The sequence below is a fragment of the Rhinolophus sinicus genome, linkage group LG01 (genome assembly GCF_036562045.2).
Source record: "Rhinolophus sinicus isolate RSC01 linkage group LG01, ASM3656204v1, whole genome shotgun sequence".
Lineage (NCBI taxonomy): Eukaryota > Metazoa > Chordata > Mammalia > Chiroptera > Rhinolophidae > Rhinolophus > Rhinolophus sinicus.
In genome coordinates, this window is record NC_133751.1 from 179420972 (window position 1) to 179437469 (window position 16498).

Here is a 16498-nt window from a genome sequence, read left to right on the forward strand (position 1 = left end):
AAGAGAGAACTGGTGCTATCCATGGGTTGAATGGTCAATTCCAGGGACTGAGGATATTTGCAGGGGGAAAGTAGGAGAAATATTTTCTGGCATTCAACTACTATTTGTCTCATGGGGACAATAGCAAGAGGCCAAGTGGGGGAAAGACCTGCCTTGGCAAGCACCCCGGTCACTTACAACATCCTTTAGAGCACACCGTGTACAGCTATCATCAGGCCAGATGGCACTCACAAAGTAGGAAGGAAACATGCAAGACTTTGCCTTCAAGAGGTATGGCAATTCTTTGACAAAAGGAACCTTATTTTACTCCTTTCTTATCCCCCAGAGCTTCTAGCACATAAATACATGTAAATGAGTACTGAACATGCATGTAAGTGCTCAATGACTCAATGGAAAAAAAACGAATGAAAATCTTGGTCCAAAACTGGTGCTTGGGATGCAGTGGTAATAATGACTTTCTTAACTTAGCCAACAGAGACTGACTGAACTGAAAGCTTTAGTCAAGACTGACTTATAGGCCACTACGTGTTTGTGGGGGTCAGTGGTGGGCAGGGTTCAGTGGTGGGCTGTATCACCACCATTCAGGAGTCTCACTTTCCTTGCCTTTTACCATCATCAGCCAAACTTAGATTGTGCTGCAGACCAACAAGCCTGCCCTTCCCTGGCCGCACCCCACCCATTTGCAAGGGAAGGGACTCTTCTTGGGACAATTCAGGTGGTACACCTGAATGACACTCAGAAAATAAGGGGAATGTGCTTAGATTTACCTGAAATCTTGGTACTGACAGAAAGGAGAGAAGAGGGAGAGGAAAGAGTAAAATGGGTGGATTGGAAGTACAGACAACTAGTTTAAGCAGAAGGTTAAGACACAAAAGCCCTTCCCCTAATCTTCGCTCCAGGCATCATTTAGCCCAGCGTTTTTAAACTTCTCTTTAGCACAACACTGTCCTCAAATCTTAAGTTGAAGAAGTAAATGAAAATAAGCTGTTCTCTTTGAAGGAGGGGGAAGACTTTTCAGCTCCCCCTATCACTGAGCTCCCTATATCTGTTCCCTGAGAGGGCTTCTCAGGACACAATCCAAATCCTCAATGTAATTCCAGTCCCTCATTTTATAGATGAGGAAGCCAAGAGGCAAAAGGAAAGTGGACTTGTCCAAGGTCTCGAAATTGGCTGGTGGCCGTCACCAAGCCACACATCTCCCAGAGCTCCTTTGTTATTGCCATTCTCTGTCCCCTAGGCCCACCCCAAGGCCTATCCAATTGGCTGTTTGAATGCACTGCTCGTTTTGGACTCTGCAGGCAAAGTAGAGCCAGATTCTGAAATGTGAGGAAATAAACTATGTGCCTTCCACCTGGCCTCTTAAAACTAAGGTGTGAGTTCCCTCTAGTGGCCTCCAGGGATGTTTCCCAGGATTCTCAAACTTGTTAAAGCCCAAAACAGTGAAGGAAACTGTTGGGGAAAGGTACACTGGAGGAGCCAAATGTACACCCAACCCACCAGCAACCTCCAGGAAAGAAATTTCTGTGACGACTTATGTTTCTTTATATTTTGCATGCTAATCCATACCATATACATGTTTAGCTCAGTATACATTGTTTTTCCTTAAAGCCTTTAGTAAGTGCTCCAGGAAGTCACTATTGGACTTATCCCATAGGTTTATCCCACAGACCCATGAATCCTGAGAAGCATGGAATTAAAACAAAATCCATGTTCTGAGAATCAAACCAAGTTAAAGCTCTTTCTAATTCCATTGGAACAGATTTTTGTGACCAAAGATGGAATAAAACATGAATAGAAGTACACTAAAAAGAATTTTCTCAGTACGTTGGTATCATAGCTAACACAAAGTGAGGGGGTAATGTGAGCAATGGCAATAGCCCAATGAAAGCCCCCAAACGGATTGTCTTGCCTCAACCTGATTTTGACATCTGTACTTATGAGGACAATAGAGCAGACAGCTGACATTTTACCTTACCCTGGGGCCCTTCTACTTACGTCAAATAAGAGATGGGCCTGTTGATCTATGTGATGCTTCTGACCTTAAATAATAATAATAATAATAATAAATCTTTTTGTGTCTGATTTCTTCCCTACTAAGATGCTGGGTCTGTAGGGTAGGAAGAATTGTATGAAGTAAACTTGGTCTACTCAGCTCTCCTTTGGGCAAAGATAAGGCTAGGATTTTTCCAAAAGTTTAAGGCCAACCTCCATTGGAGCCTGTGGTGATAGGACCTGTGGTGAACAGACCATGACTGATGGGTCTGGGGTGGGGTACCCTGTTCCAGAGGAGTACCTTTTATGAGATGCTGAAAGAGAAACAGGGTAAGGCCTCTCAGTTGAGACATTCCAAGGAGTAGGAGCAGTTTAGTTGCTTTTTGGCGACATTTACATAGAATAAGGATAGTAAGGGGCAGCTACTGTTTTCCATAATCAATTAGGTTAGCTGAGAGTATTGAAGTGGGCATGGGAGGGTGTTATGTGGGTATGTTGGCAGAGATGGGGGAAGTATTGTGCCAAGTACATGTTTAATGTTAATGAAAAGTAAAGCTACGTGGGAGGGTGAAACACTCTCAAAGATTAATCCACAAGAGAAAAATCAAAGACCCAGCTTGCAACCCGATAAAAAGAGACTAACTGCAGTTAGAACTCAGCCCTGGAAGTGATCAAATCAGACTCTACGTGTTAGTGATTCATCCTACAAGCCCCAGAGAGATGAAGGATTAATTTTTTCTGTTTTATGACCTAATAAACTTTCAGGAATATAAAGAAGATTTTACATTAGAAAATCATTTACTTTATCACATTAACATAGTAAAAGAGAAAAATCTTGTGATCACCTAAATAGCTGGAGAAAAAGCATTTAATAAAAATTCAACACCCATTTATAATATAAATTCAGAGCAAATTAGGAATATAAGGAAACATTCTGAATCTCATATTAAAGGATTAACTTTAAATAGCCGACTAAGTTATCTCCTGATGGTTTGGGTGACTTCTTCGCTTTCAAAGATTGCCTTGAACCCTTTGTATCCCTGCTATAGAGAAACCCCAAAGCCAGTGCTAATATCATGCCAATAATCACAACTATGGCTGCAATGGTTGTTGAAATTTTGAATTACTTTCTTGCTATGTAGCAAATAGCATCACCCCAATCTTCCTGGATGCTCTCACATTGCTCCTGCTTCCCTGGCATCCCTCTGGGGACCCCCAATGTCCCCACACCCAACTACACCCAGCATAATACCTACGGCAGCTCCTCAGATGGGCTGTGTTCATTCTGATTGGCAAGCCCTTCATGGAACTGGTTGTTGATGAATTTGAGTATCAAGACTACTGGTAGAGATGTCTATCAGCAGTCGAAGTATTATTGATTTTAGACAATGATGTAGGCAATTGCAAGACCTTTGCCATTATTTTAATGCCATCAAAGTTCTCCCCCTTTAATTATGAAACTTCTTTGCATGCTTCACTGTGGTCAGTCAGGAGGAGGTCATGAAAAGTTCTAGTAGGGTCTGCTACCTGCTAGTTGTTACTATCATTCTTTCTCTCTAGACTCTATTCCCTTGTGTTTGTTCAAAGAAAAGTGTAGACCATCCCAGGGGTTCCCAACCCTGGCTGCACAGAACTACCTGCAGGACCATTGAAAAAGCCCTATGCCGAGATTCCGATTTAATTGATCTGGGAGGCAGGTATCTGTGCTGTTTTCAGTTACCCGGTGATCCTCTGTGCAGCCAGTGCGCAAAGCCTAGTCGAACACTAAGGCCCTGGTGCCATGATGACAATTCAACTGCTCCTTCCATGTCCCCTATATAAACAATTTGCTTTCCAGGACTGACAATAGGTGCTGGCTGCAGTCTGGCCCAGGTGAAGGACATCTTGGCTGAGAGGATTTCCGAGCTTCCAGAGGAGAAAACACAGACATACCGAGCCCTCCTGAAGCACCTGAAGAGCCTGGCGGGCCAGCAGATCCAGAACCTGGCCGTATGTTCTCCAGGCCTATCCTTAGGCACATTGTACCTATTTCTTAATCTCACCAAAATGTTGAAATAGGCCTTGGCAGAATTCACACGCAAAAGGGTCTCAGCAGCTTCAAACGATGGGCACAATAAATAAATAATTAATATTTTAAAAACATTATTTAAGAACATACTTAAAGGAGGATTCTAAGTCAAGTTTAATAGAAGAGCCAAGTAGCAATATAAGTGGCAAAAGACTTCATGATTTTGATAATTTTATAATAAGACTGTCAAAGAACCTAATTTAGCCTTAGGCTGCATTAACAAAAGTATAGAACCTAAAATAAGGAGGGTAGCCTTCTCTACTCCAGACTGTTTAGACCATAGCGGGAGAATAATGCTCAGATCTGGGAGGCACAGTTTAAGGGCTGGTTACTCCTGACCTCAGAAGAAAGTACAAGAAACATAGTTAGGTTTTCAAAATATACATGCTTCCTCTCCTACATACCCCAAATGGTGTCTTAGAAATCCTTGGGATATGGGGAATCAAAGGAGGACATGTTTCCTTTGAAAAAGCTCTTCCAGTGATTCCAAAATGTTCTCTCCCCCTGTCAAGACCTCTGACTGACACCCAGGAGCCCGGCTAGGAGATGGTGGCAGGAGAGCGAGGGGTTGGAAACCACATCAGTAAGAGGAATGGCGGGAGGGGATAGTCAGAGGGATCGTAACAGCTGCCTTCAAATACTTGTAGACTCCTGAGGACACATGTGATTTGTGTCCTATGATCACAAAGGGCAGAAGGATGACCGATAGGTGAGAGTCCAGGGAGGCACATTTCAGCTCAGTGGAAACGAGAACTTGAAAATCAAGCTGTACATAGAGGAATGGGGATTCCCTGCCCTTAACCATGTTCCGGCTGGACCAAAACAACCCAGGTGCTCCCTGTGGATTCCATCACTAGGTGGGGAGGAGGGTATTGAGATGAACGGCTAGTCGTTGTCCTCTCAAGTTCTGAGATGCTACAGGCTCAACCAGATCCAAGTGGAATCTTGCAAGAAGAAGAACAAGCCACCCCTCCCTCAATGGATGCCCAGAACCCCTACGTGGCCCATGTGAAGTCGGGCCATTTCCGAGGCTATGTGAGATGAGGCTGAGATCCTGCGTACCCAAGGCAGGACAGCATCTCTGTCACCTGTGCTGTGACCAAGGCTAAGTTGGGGGTAGTTCAGAACTGGCCGCTGACCCTCGCTACTTGAGTATAAACCCCACTCCTTCCCCTTCATAGCTGGAAGACATTAGTCAAGTTTCATTTCTCTGTGCGCTAGTGTCTTCATCTGTAGAATGGGCAAAGGGCATCAATCACACTGGGTTGTTGTGAGGATAAGTGTGAAGGGCTTGACAGCTGGGGGACATAACAAATGCTGTGCGGTATTAGTTACCATCAATTCCTCTCTATCCAAAGTATTGGGTAGGAGGGGGCCCTCTCAGACAGAATGAGCTCCAGGACAGTGTGAACTGCGTGCCCTCTGCAAAGGAGAACCAGACTTCTCTGGATCCTTTCACTATCAGAGAGGAAGTACCATAAGCAAGTGCCTTTGGGGCACAGGATTTGAGCTATAGAATGACCAGTCTGTAACTCTCTCTCCTTAGTCCTTAGGAGGACATATCATAAGCCGGCATTACGATTCAGATCTGAATCCAATTCTGGCTGTGGGCAACGCTACCCTCAATCTGATATCGGAAGGTAAGCTACCTCAGAACACTCTGAACATCACCTAAAGATTTTTGTGTCTTGTTTTTTTTTTAAGGAATTGCTTTGAGTCAGAGCCCAGGTCTCTAGCTCTTAATGCACCATGGGGAGCTCAGGCTCCTGGAGGAAGGCATGTTGATGCGAGGGGATGGCTAGTGCTTCCTTCTGACACCACGCCCATATGCACATGACAGCCACCCTGGACCACAGCTCAGTCAGGCCACGTGCCAGCAAGGGGGGCTGAGGCTGAGGCTGAAGCTCTCTATAGCCTGAGGACTGTTCCCTCTTCCTCTTCTTGCCTCTCACTCTTTCCCAGTTACTGTGTGAGAAGCCGCAGTCTGATGAGGACACACTGCAGACACTGAGGACCCTCTGGGGGCAGGAGGAACGCAATGACTAATTTTGCATGCTAGCTGAAGGACGTTCCCTTGGGGCTGCTCTGGCTAAACTACCCCAGCAGTGCTCAGCTCGCACACTGCCTCTGGCTGCTCCAAAGTTGCTGACACTCCCTTTAGTGGGTGTTAACTATGTGTCAGGCTGTGTTGGACACTTTACACATAGCAAGTCTAATCCATGTTACCACCCAGTGGAGGCCACTTGCAGAGGCGGACGTGGGATGGGAGCTCCAGCCAGTCTGATTTGGGTGTGTTTGCCTCTTCTCCATCAGACCACCTCCCCAGGGCCTCTCACTCCTCCTTCCCATTGCTTCTCCCTCTCCTTCACCCCCAACCCATCAAATATCCACTCCTGCTGTCCATCCCACAAAACTGGTCCATCATCTACCCCTTCATGGGCTGACACGGGCCCAGGCACTGGAGTGCAAGGGGATCAATACAGTCTGCCCCACATGTGTCTGACCAGAAATTATATCACAGGCATCCTAAGCCTCCCAAGGGGTTTGTTGGCCAACACAATCCCATCCCTGATTGGTGGGTACTCAGCGTGTTGGGAGAGACTTGGTAGTACAGGAAAAGCAGTCCCGCCTCTATTCAGCTTTGCATGGGGCCCACCCAGGAGGGAGGAGAGGAAAGCCCTCACCCCTGCCTGGCTTCATCAGCCATTTTGCTGAGTCCTCCAGGCCTGTGATCTCGGAGGACCACACCGCAGCTCAACCCCCAAAGACCAGGAGAGAAGAAGCCAAGACTTTGGGGCATCAGGATGGCAAGGGTCGTTTGGCTCAAATGCCAGCCCTATACTACACTAGAAGTAGTAGACGTGTTTTTCTACTGGACCATTGGTTGTTGCCCTCTGCCTGAGGTCTCTGCTTTCCCAGCTCTGCCAAAGTCCCTCCAACCTGAGTGAGGCCCCACTCCAGCTAGGCCAGGCCAGTAGATGAGCTCACTGACCAGAAGCTGGGCAAGCCAGCAAAGGTCAACAGCGGCTTTTGGGGATGCTCCTCCCCTCTCAACTACACCTACTTTCCAATCAGCATATTGCTGCTTGTGCCAGGAATAGTACCCATGTCAGAATCTCTAGGCTGTAGTTTGAGCTGCTCACCACACATCCTGTGGAGCCACAAACCATTTTTTAAAACTGGAGGGACTGCTCTGACCACTCTGGTAACAATTGGACTGAAAGGAGGTTTTGTGAATTTTTCCCTTTGCTTTAAAGGTGGAGATACCTTGCTTAGGAGCCACCAGCAGCAGCAAGAACAAAACACAAATCTAATGGTTTTAACTTTGTTAATCGTGGAAACAAACCCTCTCTCAGCTTAAGTTACGCCCTTACTGTGATCACAGAACCGAACAAGTTAGTTAATCAGCCTCTGCTGAAAGATGAAAACCGAACAGGCCTGCCAGGCCCTGGAGGAGGGCGAGACTGGTTGACATAGCAGGAGCACAGATAAGAGTAAATATCATGAAGCTGCCGCCACCCCTCCCTGTGGAGGGAATAGGGGAGCCCTGATGGTCACATATTCAGATCTCTGCATCACTTGGTGCAGAGGGAAGTGACCTTTTCTTCTTTGCTGCTGACATTTAAGAGTACAGAATAATCTCACATTCCTTGTTACCATGTGTAGAAATGTCATTTTCTTCAACAGAAGGTACACGGCAGATTCCTCTAAACGAACATTTCCTTGCTGGGTTGGCAAGTGCAGACCTTAAGCCAGAGGAAATTTTGGAATCTGTGTATATCCCTCACTCTCAAAAGGTAAGAATTCCACTGGTTGCTTTTGAGAGTTGTTTTTCTCTTTTCATAACTGAGTCCAGTCATCTTTAGAAATCTGAAAACAGATGGAAGGAAAATAACTCTGCCCATAAAATAATAACTTCCTGTCCACTGTGGACTGGCCCAGCACCAACGCCCACAGATACCCTCGAGCAAGCAGCTCCGGGGTGTGGATTTGGGGTGTTGTTTCAGCTGTGGGGTGGGGCCTGCTGAGGGCCTGCGGTCCTGCTTCCTTGTGTCCACAGATCAACTCTGGGGGGGTGGAAATTAAAGCTCTGGCTATGGAATGAGCTTCTCTGCCTGACCCACAAGGCTGGGGCTGGGCCTCCACACTCTCCACTTTAGCTAACCCCAATAGTTCCTAAAAACATGAGGGTCTCGGATATCTGCTAACACAGGATCCCAGGGCTGAGCGGCCACCCAGCCAGCTCTGGAGGGGGCCCTCTGTCCTCATTCTCTGTTCCCTGTGCCTCTTCAAAACTGTACCTGAATCCAAAAGGACAGTCTTCCTAGAGAGAGGCAATACACATACATACACACACACACACACACACACACACACACACACACACACACACACATTCATCAAAAGCCAGGCATCAGCTGGGTTATGCAGGAAGTCCTAAATTAAGTCATGCTTTCAGCCATAATGCTCTTAATTTATTTTTCCTGTGAAACGGAAACTCTGAAATGTGTTCCCAGTCAAATGGGCATCTATGTAAAGGCCCCAAACAGGAAAAAAAAAAAAGCCAACTCAACACAGCGCCCTGGGTGGCCACACAGATGGAAACACACTTGAGGCACAGGCAACGGCCATGGTGCCAAAGGGCCAGTGGGGCAGCCAACACCCTCCTGACTCCTGTTCCTGATACAAGATTCTTGAGTCCACTGTTGGAAAGTTCATTATGACTCCTTTAGGAGTTCCACAAAATGGAAAGTGATTGTTTCTGTAAACCAAGAATATGGTGGGTTTCTTTGGCACTTTAAGCAAATCACATCTAAAAGCTCCAGTGTTGGGAGGGCCCCTCCATCCTCACAGGGCACGAAGGTATCTGCAGCCTCGAGGGCATGGCACCTGGCAATAAGAGCACATGGAATCGAGCTCGGCATCGTGTGCCGAGTCTTCCTGCCTCAGGGAAAAGTGCACAGTGATCCCTGTTCCTTGAGGAGATCGGGCATTGGGAGAGGCCTTTTAGAGGACACTGTCCTCACTTTGAACAAGAAGGCAGCCATGTTGCCCTCTGATCGTGCCAAGTGCCTTCTGTGTCCCTTTAGATTGAGTCAAAAGTGATTACTTAGTGGCACCAAGAAGTAGAAAACATGCTCTTGGTTTTGACATATCAAATAACCCTAAATGTTTTTTGTTTCCACAGTGGGAATTTGTGTCAGCCTTCCGTCAGGCTCAGTGCCAGCAAAACGCCTTGGCCGATGTGAATGCTGGCATGCGACTCCTCCTCAAAGAAGGCACAGACACCATTGAAGATCTGAGCATCGCCTATGGCGGGGTTGGGGTGACCACCATCAGTGCACACAAATCCTGCCAGCAGCTCCTGGGGAGGTGAGCAGCGAACCCTGCACCTGAGGTGAAACAATGTCAAAGCAAAATCAGTGGAAATTTGACCCCAGCAAATGTTGGTAAAGCTCTGGGAAGATGGAAACTCCTACATGTAGAATCACTACTTGTTCTATCCGTAATTTTGCTAAATGAATCAAACCTTATTTGACGGTGATTAATTAGGTGGCACTCTTTGGGTGAAGGAGACAACAGAAACGGCCCAGGACTGCAGCCAGCCTCAGTTCTCTTGTGCACCAACACCCAGCAATCCACAGCGGGCAGCGCCCAGGCGGCACCTGCCACTCCTGCCTCTCAAGGGCACTCTATTGCTTTCTCAGGAAAAGCAGTAGCTAAGTCGGAGCCTTGTCCCGTTCATACTGGAATTGACTCTAGTGGTCTATGTATTAATGCCAGGTCCCAGCACATTCTGGCTCTTGAACATGCTTGGTTCATATTGCCATGGAACGGGTCCCACCCTTACCCTGCAATAACCCTCAGCCACTTGGTGCAGGCTCCCAGGTCTCAGTTTTCCTGAAGGGCTTGCTTACATGATTTCTAAGTTCCCTTCTGACTCATAAAAAAGGACTCTGGGGTCTCTAAACGATCACCATCCAATACCTGGCACATGCCACATGATTCAGACTGCCTTTAACTGGTTCCTTCCTGCCTTCAACCCTACCAGGCGCTGGAATGAACTGATGCTAGATGAGGCTTGCAGGCTGCTTCTGGATGAAGTCTCCCTCCCAGGCTCAGCTCCAGGGGGGAGGGTAGAATTCAAGAGGACTCTGGTGGTCAGTTTCCTCTTCAAATTCTACCTAGAAGTTCTGCAGGAACTGAAGAAGCTAGTGAAGCTGTTCTCTGTGCCTGTAAGTGTCTGGCTTGTATGTGCTCATTGCAGCCACAGCTCCCAGCTTTCCCACTACTTTTGCAGACTGTCTGTGTGGGCGACCTGTGCCATTATCTGTCACCTGTTCTGGGTCTGGCCTTGTCAGTTCCCAGCCATCCTTCCTTCCAGGATCTGTCCTTCCAGGATTCATGAGGCTTAGGATGCCAGACTGTCTTCAGTTCACAGATGTCTACTGCGTGCCCTGCCTCTGATGTGCAATTTTTTTTCTTTTAAAATCAACTTTATTGAAGTACATTTACATATAAGAAAATGCACCTTACTTAAATTCAGTGAGTTTTGACAAATGTGTAAAGCCATGTAGCCACAACCTCAAACAAATTACAGAGCATTTCCACCACCCCAGAAAGTACCCTCTGGCCCTCTGGCCCTCAGGCAGCCAAATTTCAGTTTCAATATAAAATGCAAAATAAAATTTTATTTTTCAAAAATACTACAACTTATTTGCATGCTAATATATAAGTAGCTTCTTTCAGGATTTTCTGAGTATAAACTCTGGAGTAAGTTGAGTAAAGCAAATCTCTCTCTCCCTCTCACTTTTTCTCTCTCTCCCCTTTCCTGACCATGATTATAACTCTGGCCTTACCTTGTACTCCTTGCTTCCCACACCCCACCCCAAAGTCCAGGGCTACTAAAGTGTCTGATTTTCATTTACTCAGATGAAGACCCTCACCAACCACATTCACCAGGATAATCCTTGCTGCTATTTAATTTCTGCATCAAGATACTTGATGTGTTTCAGTGACACAAAGAGAGCCTTCCCAATTTTACTGCCCTCCCAGAAAAGCTGGGTGGATGAGAAAAATAATCAGGATTTGGACTCTTTTGTGTACAGTGAACTCCAGCTCATTCTGAGATGGCTTATCCAGCCCCAAGTTTTCTTGCTTTTCCACCTGTCTGCCAGCCAGCTCACTAATAGGCCTCTCCCTTCTCCAGGTGACTGAGGATCAGATTCAAACCAGTCAGTCCAGTTCGTCATTATGTACAAAGGGAAGGAGGGCAATAAACTTTCCTTAAAAAAATGAAATCCTGGGAGGGGATGTGGATTCTGGTTATCCAGTCTACCCCAGCCTTGCAATTTCGTGGATACTTTAGCCAAGTCGTTTTCACATAAATCAAAGCCCGGCTTAATCACAGACTAATCAGTTTACCTTTATTGTTTTGAATCCTCTCTCAGGACTGCCTTCATTATCCTGAAATTTCAGACCTAAGTGCTCTAGAAGATTTCCCGGTCACAGTACCCCAGGGAGTCCAAAGGTACCAGGTCAGTAAGTTTAATTTAACGGAAACTTAGAAACTAAGAGATAAGCGATAGCTGTACGAACAGGAAAGCACTTCAGAGCTGAGATTTTTAGTTCTGACTCTGCAGCTTTTGCTAGCGTGTTGGCCCTTTGTTTAGGCTACGTCAGGGAGATGCTGGCTCTACGATCAGGCCTGAGCTACCGCTAGATATACTCAAACCTCAACCAACCTAGAGTGGTTTGACAGACTGACTAATAATTGATAATCTCTTCAAACTAGCAAACTGGTGTTCTTTGGGCATTTGTTTGAAGAGCAGCTGAGCCCGCTGTGGCTGAAGGACAGAGCAGGAGAGTAGCAAAGTTCAGCCTCCAGCCCTGATGACAAATGTTTAACCTCCAGTCAGGAAAACAAGAGCCCTGCAAACAACTGAACTCACCCTTCTTGAAAGACAACTTAGAAAGTATCTGTTCTTATGGCTAGAGCACAACCCCTCCTACCACCCCATCTCCATACACACACACCACGCACAGATCTTCCTTGAGAAGAGTTCCAGAGTAAACATTTTCTCCATTTCCTTATACTCCCAGTAATGTCTTTATGCCCTTAAAAGGGCAGCCAAGACACCTTAGTCTGGATCTGAATGGACTCCATTGCCATTTGCTACTTCCTCCCCCACCAGAGATCCTACTCAAGTAATAAGCAGGCTTTCAACATAGATTTTGGTCCCCCACTCTCGGGAATTATATCACTGTAGCCCTCATCATCATAATCACTTTAATGTAAACAGGTGATTACTGGAAAGGTACAAAAGCAGGACAGGGAGACCCTCTGAATTCCAGAAGAAAGGGGTACAAGAGCACCACCTAGGAAAAGAAGATGCCAAAAGGAGAAGCCAGGGTATCCCTTTACCTACTTCACAATTTTGCCAAAAACTTGGCCCTGTCTACGGTATTGCCACATAACTCAAATGACTATGTCCCAGTCTAGTTACATCATTAAATTGCAACACTCATCATCTGACCCACTCCAATATTTGTTGCCCGAGGATAACTGTCTCATTTCTCAATCCTGAATCAGGCGTGTTGGTAATTAGCCAGGCCACTTCTGAAGATTAAAGTTTTCCAGGTTAACTCTTGTATTTCTCTACAGAGTGTAGATTCTCACCAACCCCTCCAAGATCCAGTTGGACGTCCCATAATGCACTTATCAGGTCTTAAACATGCCACAGGTGAAGCCATATTTTGTGATGACATCCCCAGGTTGGATAAAGAACTTTTCATGGCATTGGTGACCAGTACCAGAGCCCATGCAAAAATCATGTAAGTAAAATAAAAGTTTTCAAAACGGCTTTTAAAAGCACATGTGTGGATTCCCTTGGAGGAATGTGCCTATTCTCCTGCAATGTCCTAAACCCAAAGAATCTAAAGTGGAAAGAATAAAGAAAAATTCATCAGCCCCAGGAGGAGGAAGGGAGGGTTATCCAGAAATGACCATCATGAAAGAAAGAACAAAAATCATAGTTGTAGGCCCCCTGGTTCCATTCTAACCTCACAGCACCACAACTCCCTGCTGTAGCCTCAGGCAGGGCTCAAAGGAATAACTCTGAGTAGGGCTGATATTCAGCTGGTGATACTGAAATACTTCCTTACTGAATGGTAAATGGCCACTGTCCTAAGCTTCCTAAGGACATCCCTTGCCACTGCCACTCTGGTCCCTCCTTCAGCTCCCCTCCCAGCAGCTAAGTGTTACCCTCTTGGTCCAGCAGGGGGCCTCCTGGACCCTACCTATGGCAAGTCAGCTCTGATTGGTCAGGGCTTAACTAGTTGTTACATATTTTGATTTTTAACCATATTCTATCCCTCCCTCAGATTTGGGGCCCTCAAAGATTGCTGATTTCTACTTAAATATTTCTCTTCAGATCAATTGATTTGTCTGAGGCCCTTGAACTACCCGGGGTGCTTGATGTGATAACAGCTAAAGACATTCCAGGCACCAATGGTGCTGAAGATGACAAATTGTTGCCTATAGATGAGGTATGGAATATGCCTTCCCAGGTGACTTTGTGCAGATAATCACCAGGTACCACCTCCAGCCAGCTTCCCATTGCCTCCCAGCCTTCTCTGCCACCAGGGGTATAAGTACCAGTTCTTCTAGCTTCTTTCTACCTAATGTCTTTATTCAGACAGACCTACTCTTCTGGAGTCAGGAAATAGCACAGTAAAAAAGAAACTTATTCCAGAAAAACAACAAATCTTAGTTTTCCCACTGTGTGCTCTTGAATCAATTTATCTGAAGAATAAATGCCAGAACTGACCTGTATCAAGATAGAATATCCCAGAAAGATCCAGAGATGAGAATACAAAAAAAAAACAAAAAACACTCCCTGTTATAATATTTACACCGGACTCCCTCTCTTCCTAGACCCACGGACACCCCCCCCCCCACCTCCCACCTACCTCACATATTCCATTTTTAATAAAGTTGCTCTTGCCATCTTTTAATTCAATTCTACAACCATTCACTGAGCAATTGCTTTTGGAGCGAGGCTACCTTAGTTCATGTTCCAGCCCTGCCACTCACTAGCTGTGTGTCCTTGGGTGTCAGCACATTTAAAACGGAAATAATCATAGCCCCTACCTCGCTGTGTTGTTGTGAGATTTAAATGAGTGAATACATGTGAAGTACTTACAACAGTGCTTGGCACGTGAGCATTAGCTATTATTGTCACATTTCAATGAGTCCCAAATGGAGTGTTTCTCCTCCAGCCGTGGAATGAATCACTGTTCTTTTGGTTGAATTCCAGATAAAGAGGTTGGTTGTCGTTCAGGAGCTATATTATCTGCTCAGGCTAACATAACAAAATGCCACAGACTGAGTGGCTTATAAAAACAGCCATTTATTTTTTCACAGTTCTGGAAGCTAGAAAGTCCAAGACCAAGGTATTGACAGGTTTGGTTTCTCCTAAGGCCTCTCTTCCTGGCCTGTAGATAGACATCTTCTTCCTGTGTCCTCACATGGCCTTTTCTCTGTGTGTGAGCCTCCCTAGTGTCTCTTCTTTTCCTTATAAGGACATCAGTCCGATTGGATTAGCGCTCCATCCTTACAACCTCACTTAACCTTGATCACCTCTTTCAAGGCCCTATCTCCAAATATAGTTGCCTTGGGGGTTAGGGCTCAACACATGAATTGAGAGTCAGAATATATTTTACAAAAAAATGTTTTTTTTATCTTTAAACTTTAAAATGACACCATGAAGATGACATGTAAACCAAGCTTGACATAGGACATAGTAGTTTCAGGTCACAGCCAATCTCACATCCACTCTAGGATTCACATTCACTGGAGTAAAATGGCCAATAAAACTTCCTGTGTTATTTAAATTATTAAATTAAAATTTGGAAAAAAGATTTTAGCCAAGCACATGCAGTTGAATGTAACTCCAATGTGGTTATTATTGCTCAGCCACTAGTAAGACACCAGCCACTTAAGGTTGAGCTAAGCCCAGTCCTATCCAGAATTTTCTACCTGCTTCATGCATGCACTCTCTGCAGGTACTCTGCGTGGGCCAGATCATCTGTGCTGTGGTTGCAGAAACAGATGTACAGGCAAAGCGAGCGATTAAAATGATAAAAATCACATATGAAGATCTGGAGCCCATAATCTTCACCATCGAGGTAAGCAGAGCTATCCAGGCTTTCCTTTAAAGTCGTAGAATTAAAAGTTCTTTTGTAATGTAAATATCTTAATGCAAGACTAATTCAGGGCTCTAACATTTTTCTTGTCACTGGCTTGCTCTGAAAAAATCAGCTTTCTCTGGAAGATATTATTTTTATGAACTGAAATTAGCTTTGGCTCCAAGAAACAGGAAAAAAAATAATGATATAAATTTCTTTCTCTCTTACATTCTAAAGGTCTAGATATGGTCACTCCAGAGCTTATATGTGGTTCTATCCTGGGATCTGGATTACTTATATCTAGTTTCTTATCATGCATGGTTCCCATTCTCCAGGTCACACTTTGGCCCACAATGGCTACTAAAGCTCTGGCCATTAAGTCCACATTCCACACAGTAGAGACAGTGAGGTGAGGAAGAAGGGCATAGCCCTCCCTTTAAGGGCACTCCAAGAAGCTGCACACACCTTCCTACATCTCATTGGTTAGAACCTAGTCACATGCCATATCTACAGGCGAGCTGGGAAACAGATTTTCCAGGTGGCCAGGTATACACTAAAAATTAGGGACTCTATTACTTAAGGGAAATGATAAGACTGGATATTGGGAACAATCGTGTTTTCAAGGTGGAGCTCAAAATTAGTGGGACTTTCATGATGGAATTCACACAAATTTCACTCTCATTTCTGGATCTAGACAATGGAATGCAAATGCTATTTTCAGCAAAAATAATGAAGTTAGAATAGAAAAGTTCAATGTGGACTGGGGTTTGCAGGTTCTAATTCAATGAAGGACAAGTTCAGAGTAATTGAATTTGGGAAAGCTTACTTACTTGTGTACTTGTGACAGAAAATAAAAGTTTTTCAAAGGCCCTAGTGACCCATTTAAATATTTTAAAAATATGCCTAAAAGGTATAACTTCTCAATATTCAAAACGTTTAAAAGGTCAAATCAACTCTAATTCTAATTCCCATTTTGCCGAGTTTGCAAGTAGTCCAGGCCACTTTTCTTGGCTCACTCCCCTTCCTAGGGTTGTACTAAGATCCTAATATGGGTTTTGAAATTTTCAATTCTAATCCCATTTCCTCAAGGGGAAAATGTCACACCCAGAGGACACACCCCGTGAAATATCCTGGGTCTCAGAATGGTTCGAGATCTAGAATTCCCACAGAATTGGACTGTCCAGAGTCAGCAAAAAAATTATTTTATGAACAAAAGTAGGTAACAAAATAGTCATATATACCAATACT

At 45.0% G+C, this 16498-nt stretch overlaps 1 protein-coding gene across 1 annotated transcript in view; it reads left to right on the top strand.

Annotated features, from left to right (window-relative positions):
- LOC109444972 (aldehyde oxidase 2) overlaps window positions 1–16498 on the top strand; it is a 52442-nt gene that overhangs the window by 14484 nt on the left and 21460 nt on the right. The window contains exons 9-17 of the mRNA XM_019726762.2: window positions 3830–3981; window positions 5607–5700; window positions 7748–7857; window positions 9249–9433; window positions 10113–10296; window positions 11512–11598; window positions 12726–12895; window positions 13495–13609; window positions 15128–15250. Coding sequence (XP_019582321.2) covers window positions 3830–3981; window positions 5607–5700; window positions 7748–7857; window positions 9249–9433; window positions 10113–10296; window positions 11512–11598; window positions 12726–12895; window positions 13495–13609; window positions 15128–15250 — 1220 coding nt within the window. The remainder of the gene's footprint in view (window positions 1–3829; window positions 3982–5606; window positions 5701–7747; window positions 7858–9248; window positions 9434–10112; window positions 10297–11511; window positions 11599–12725; window positions 12896–13494; window positions 13610–15127; window positions 15251–16498) is intronic.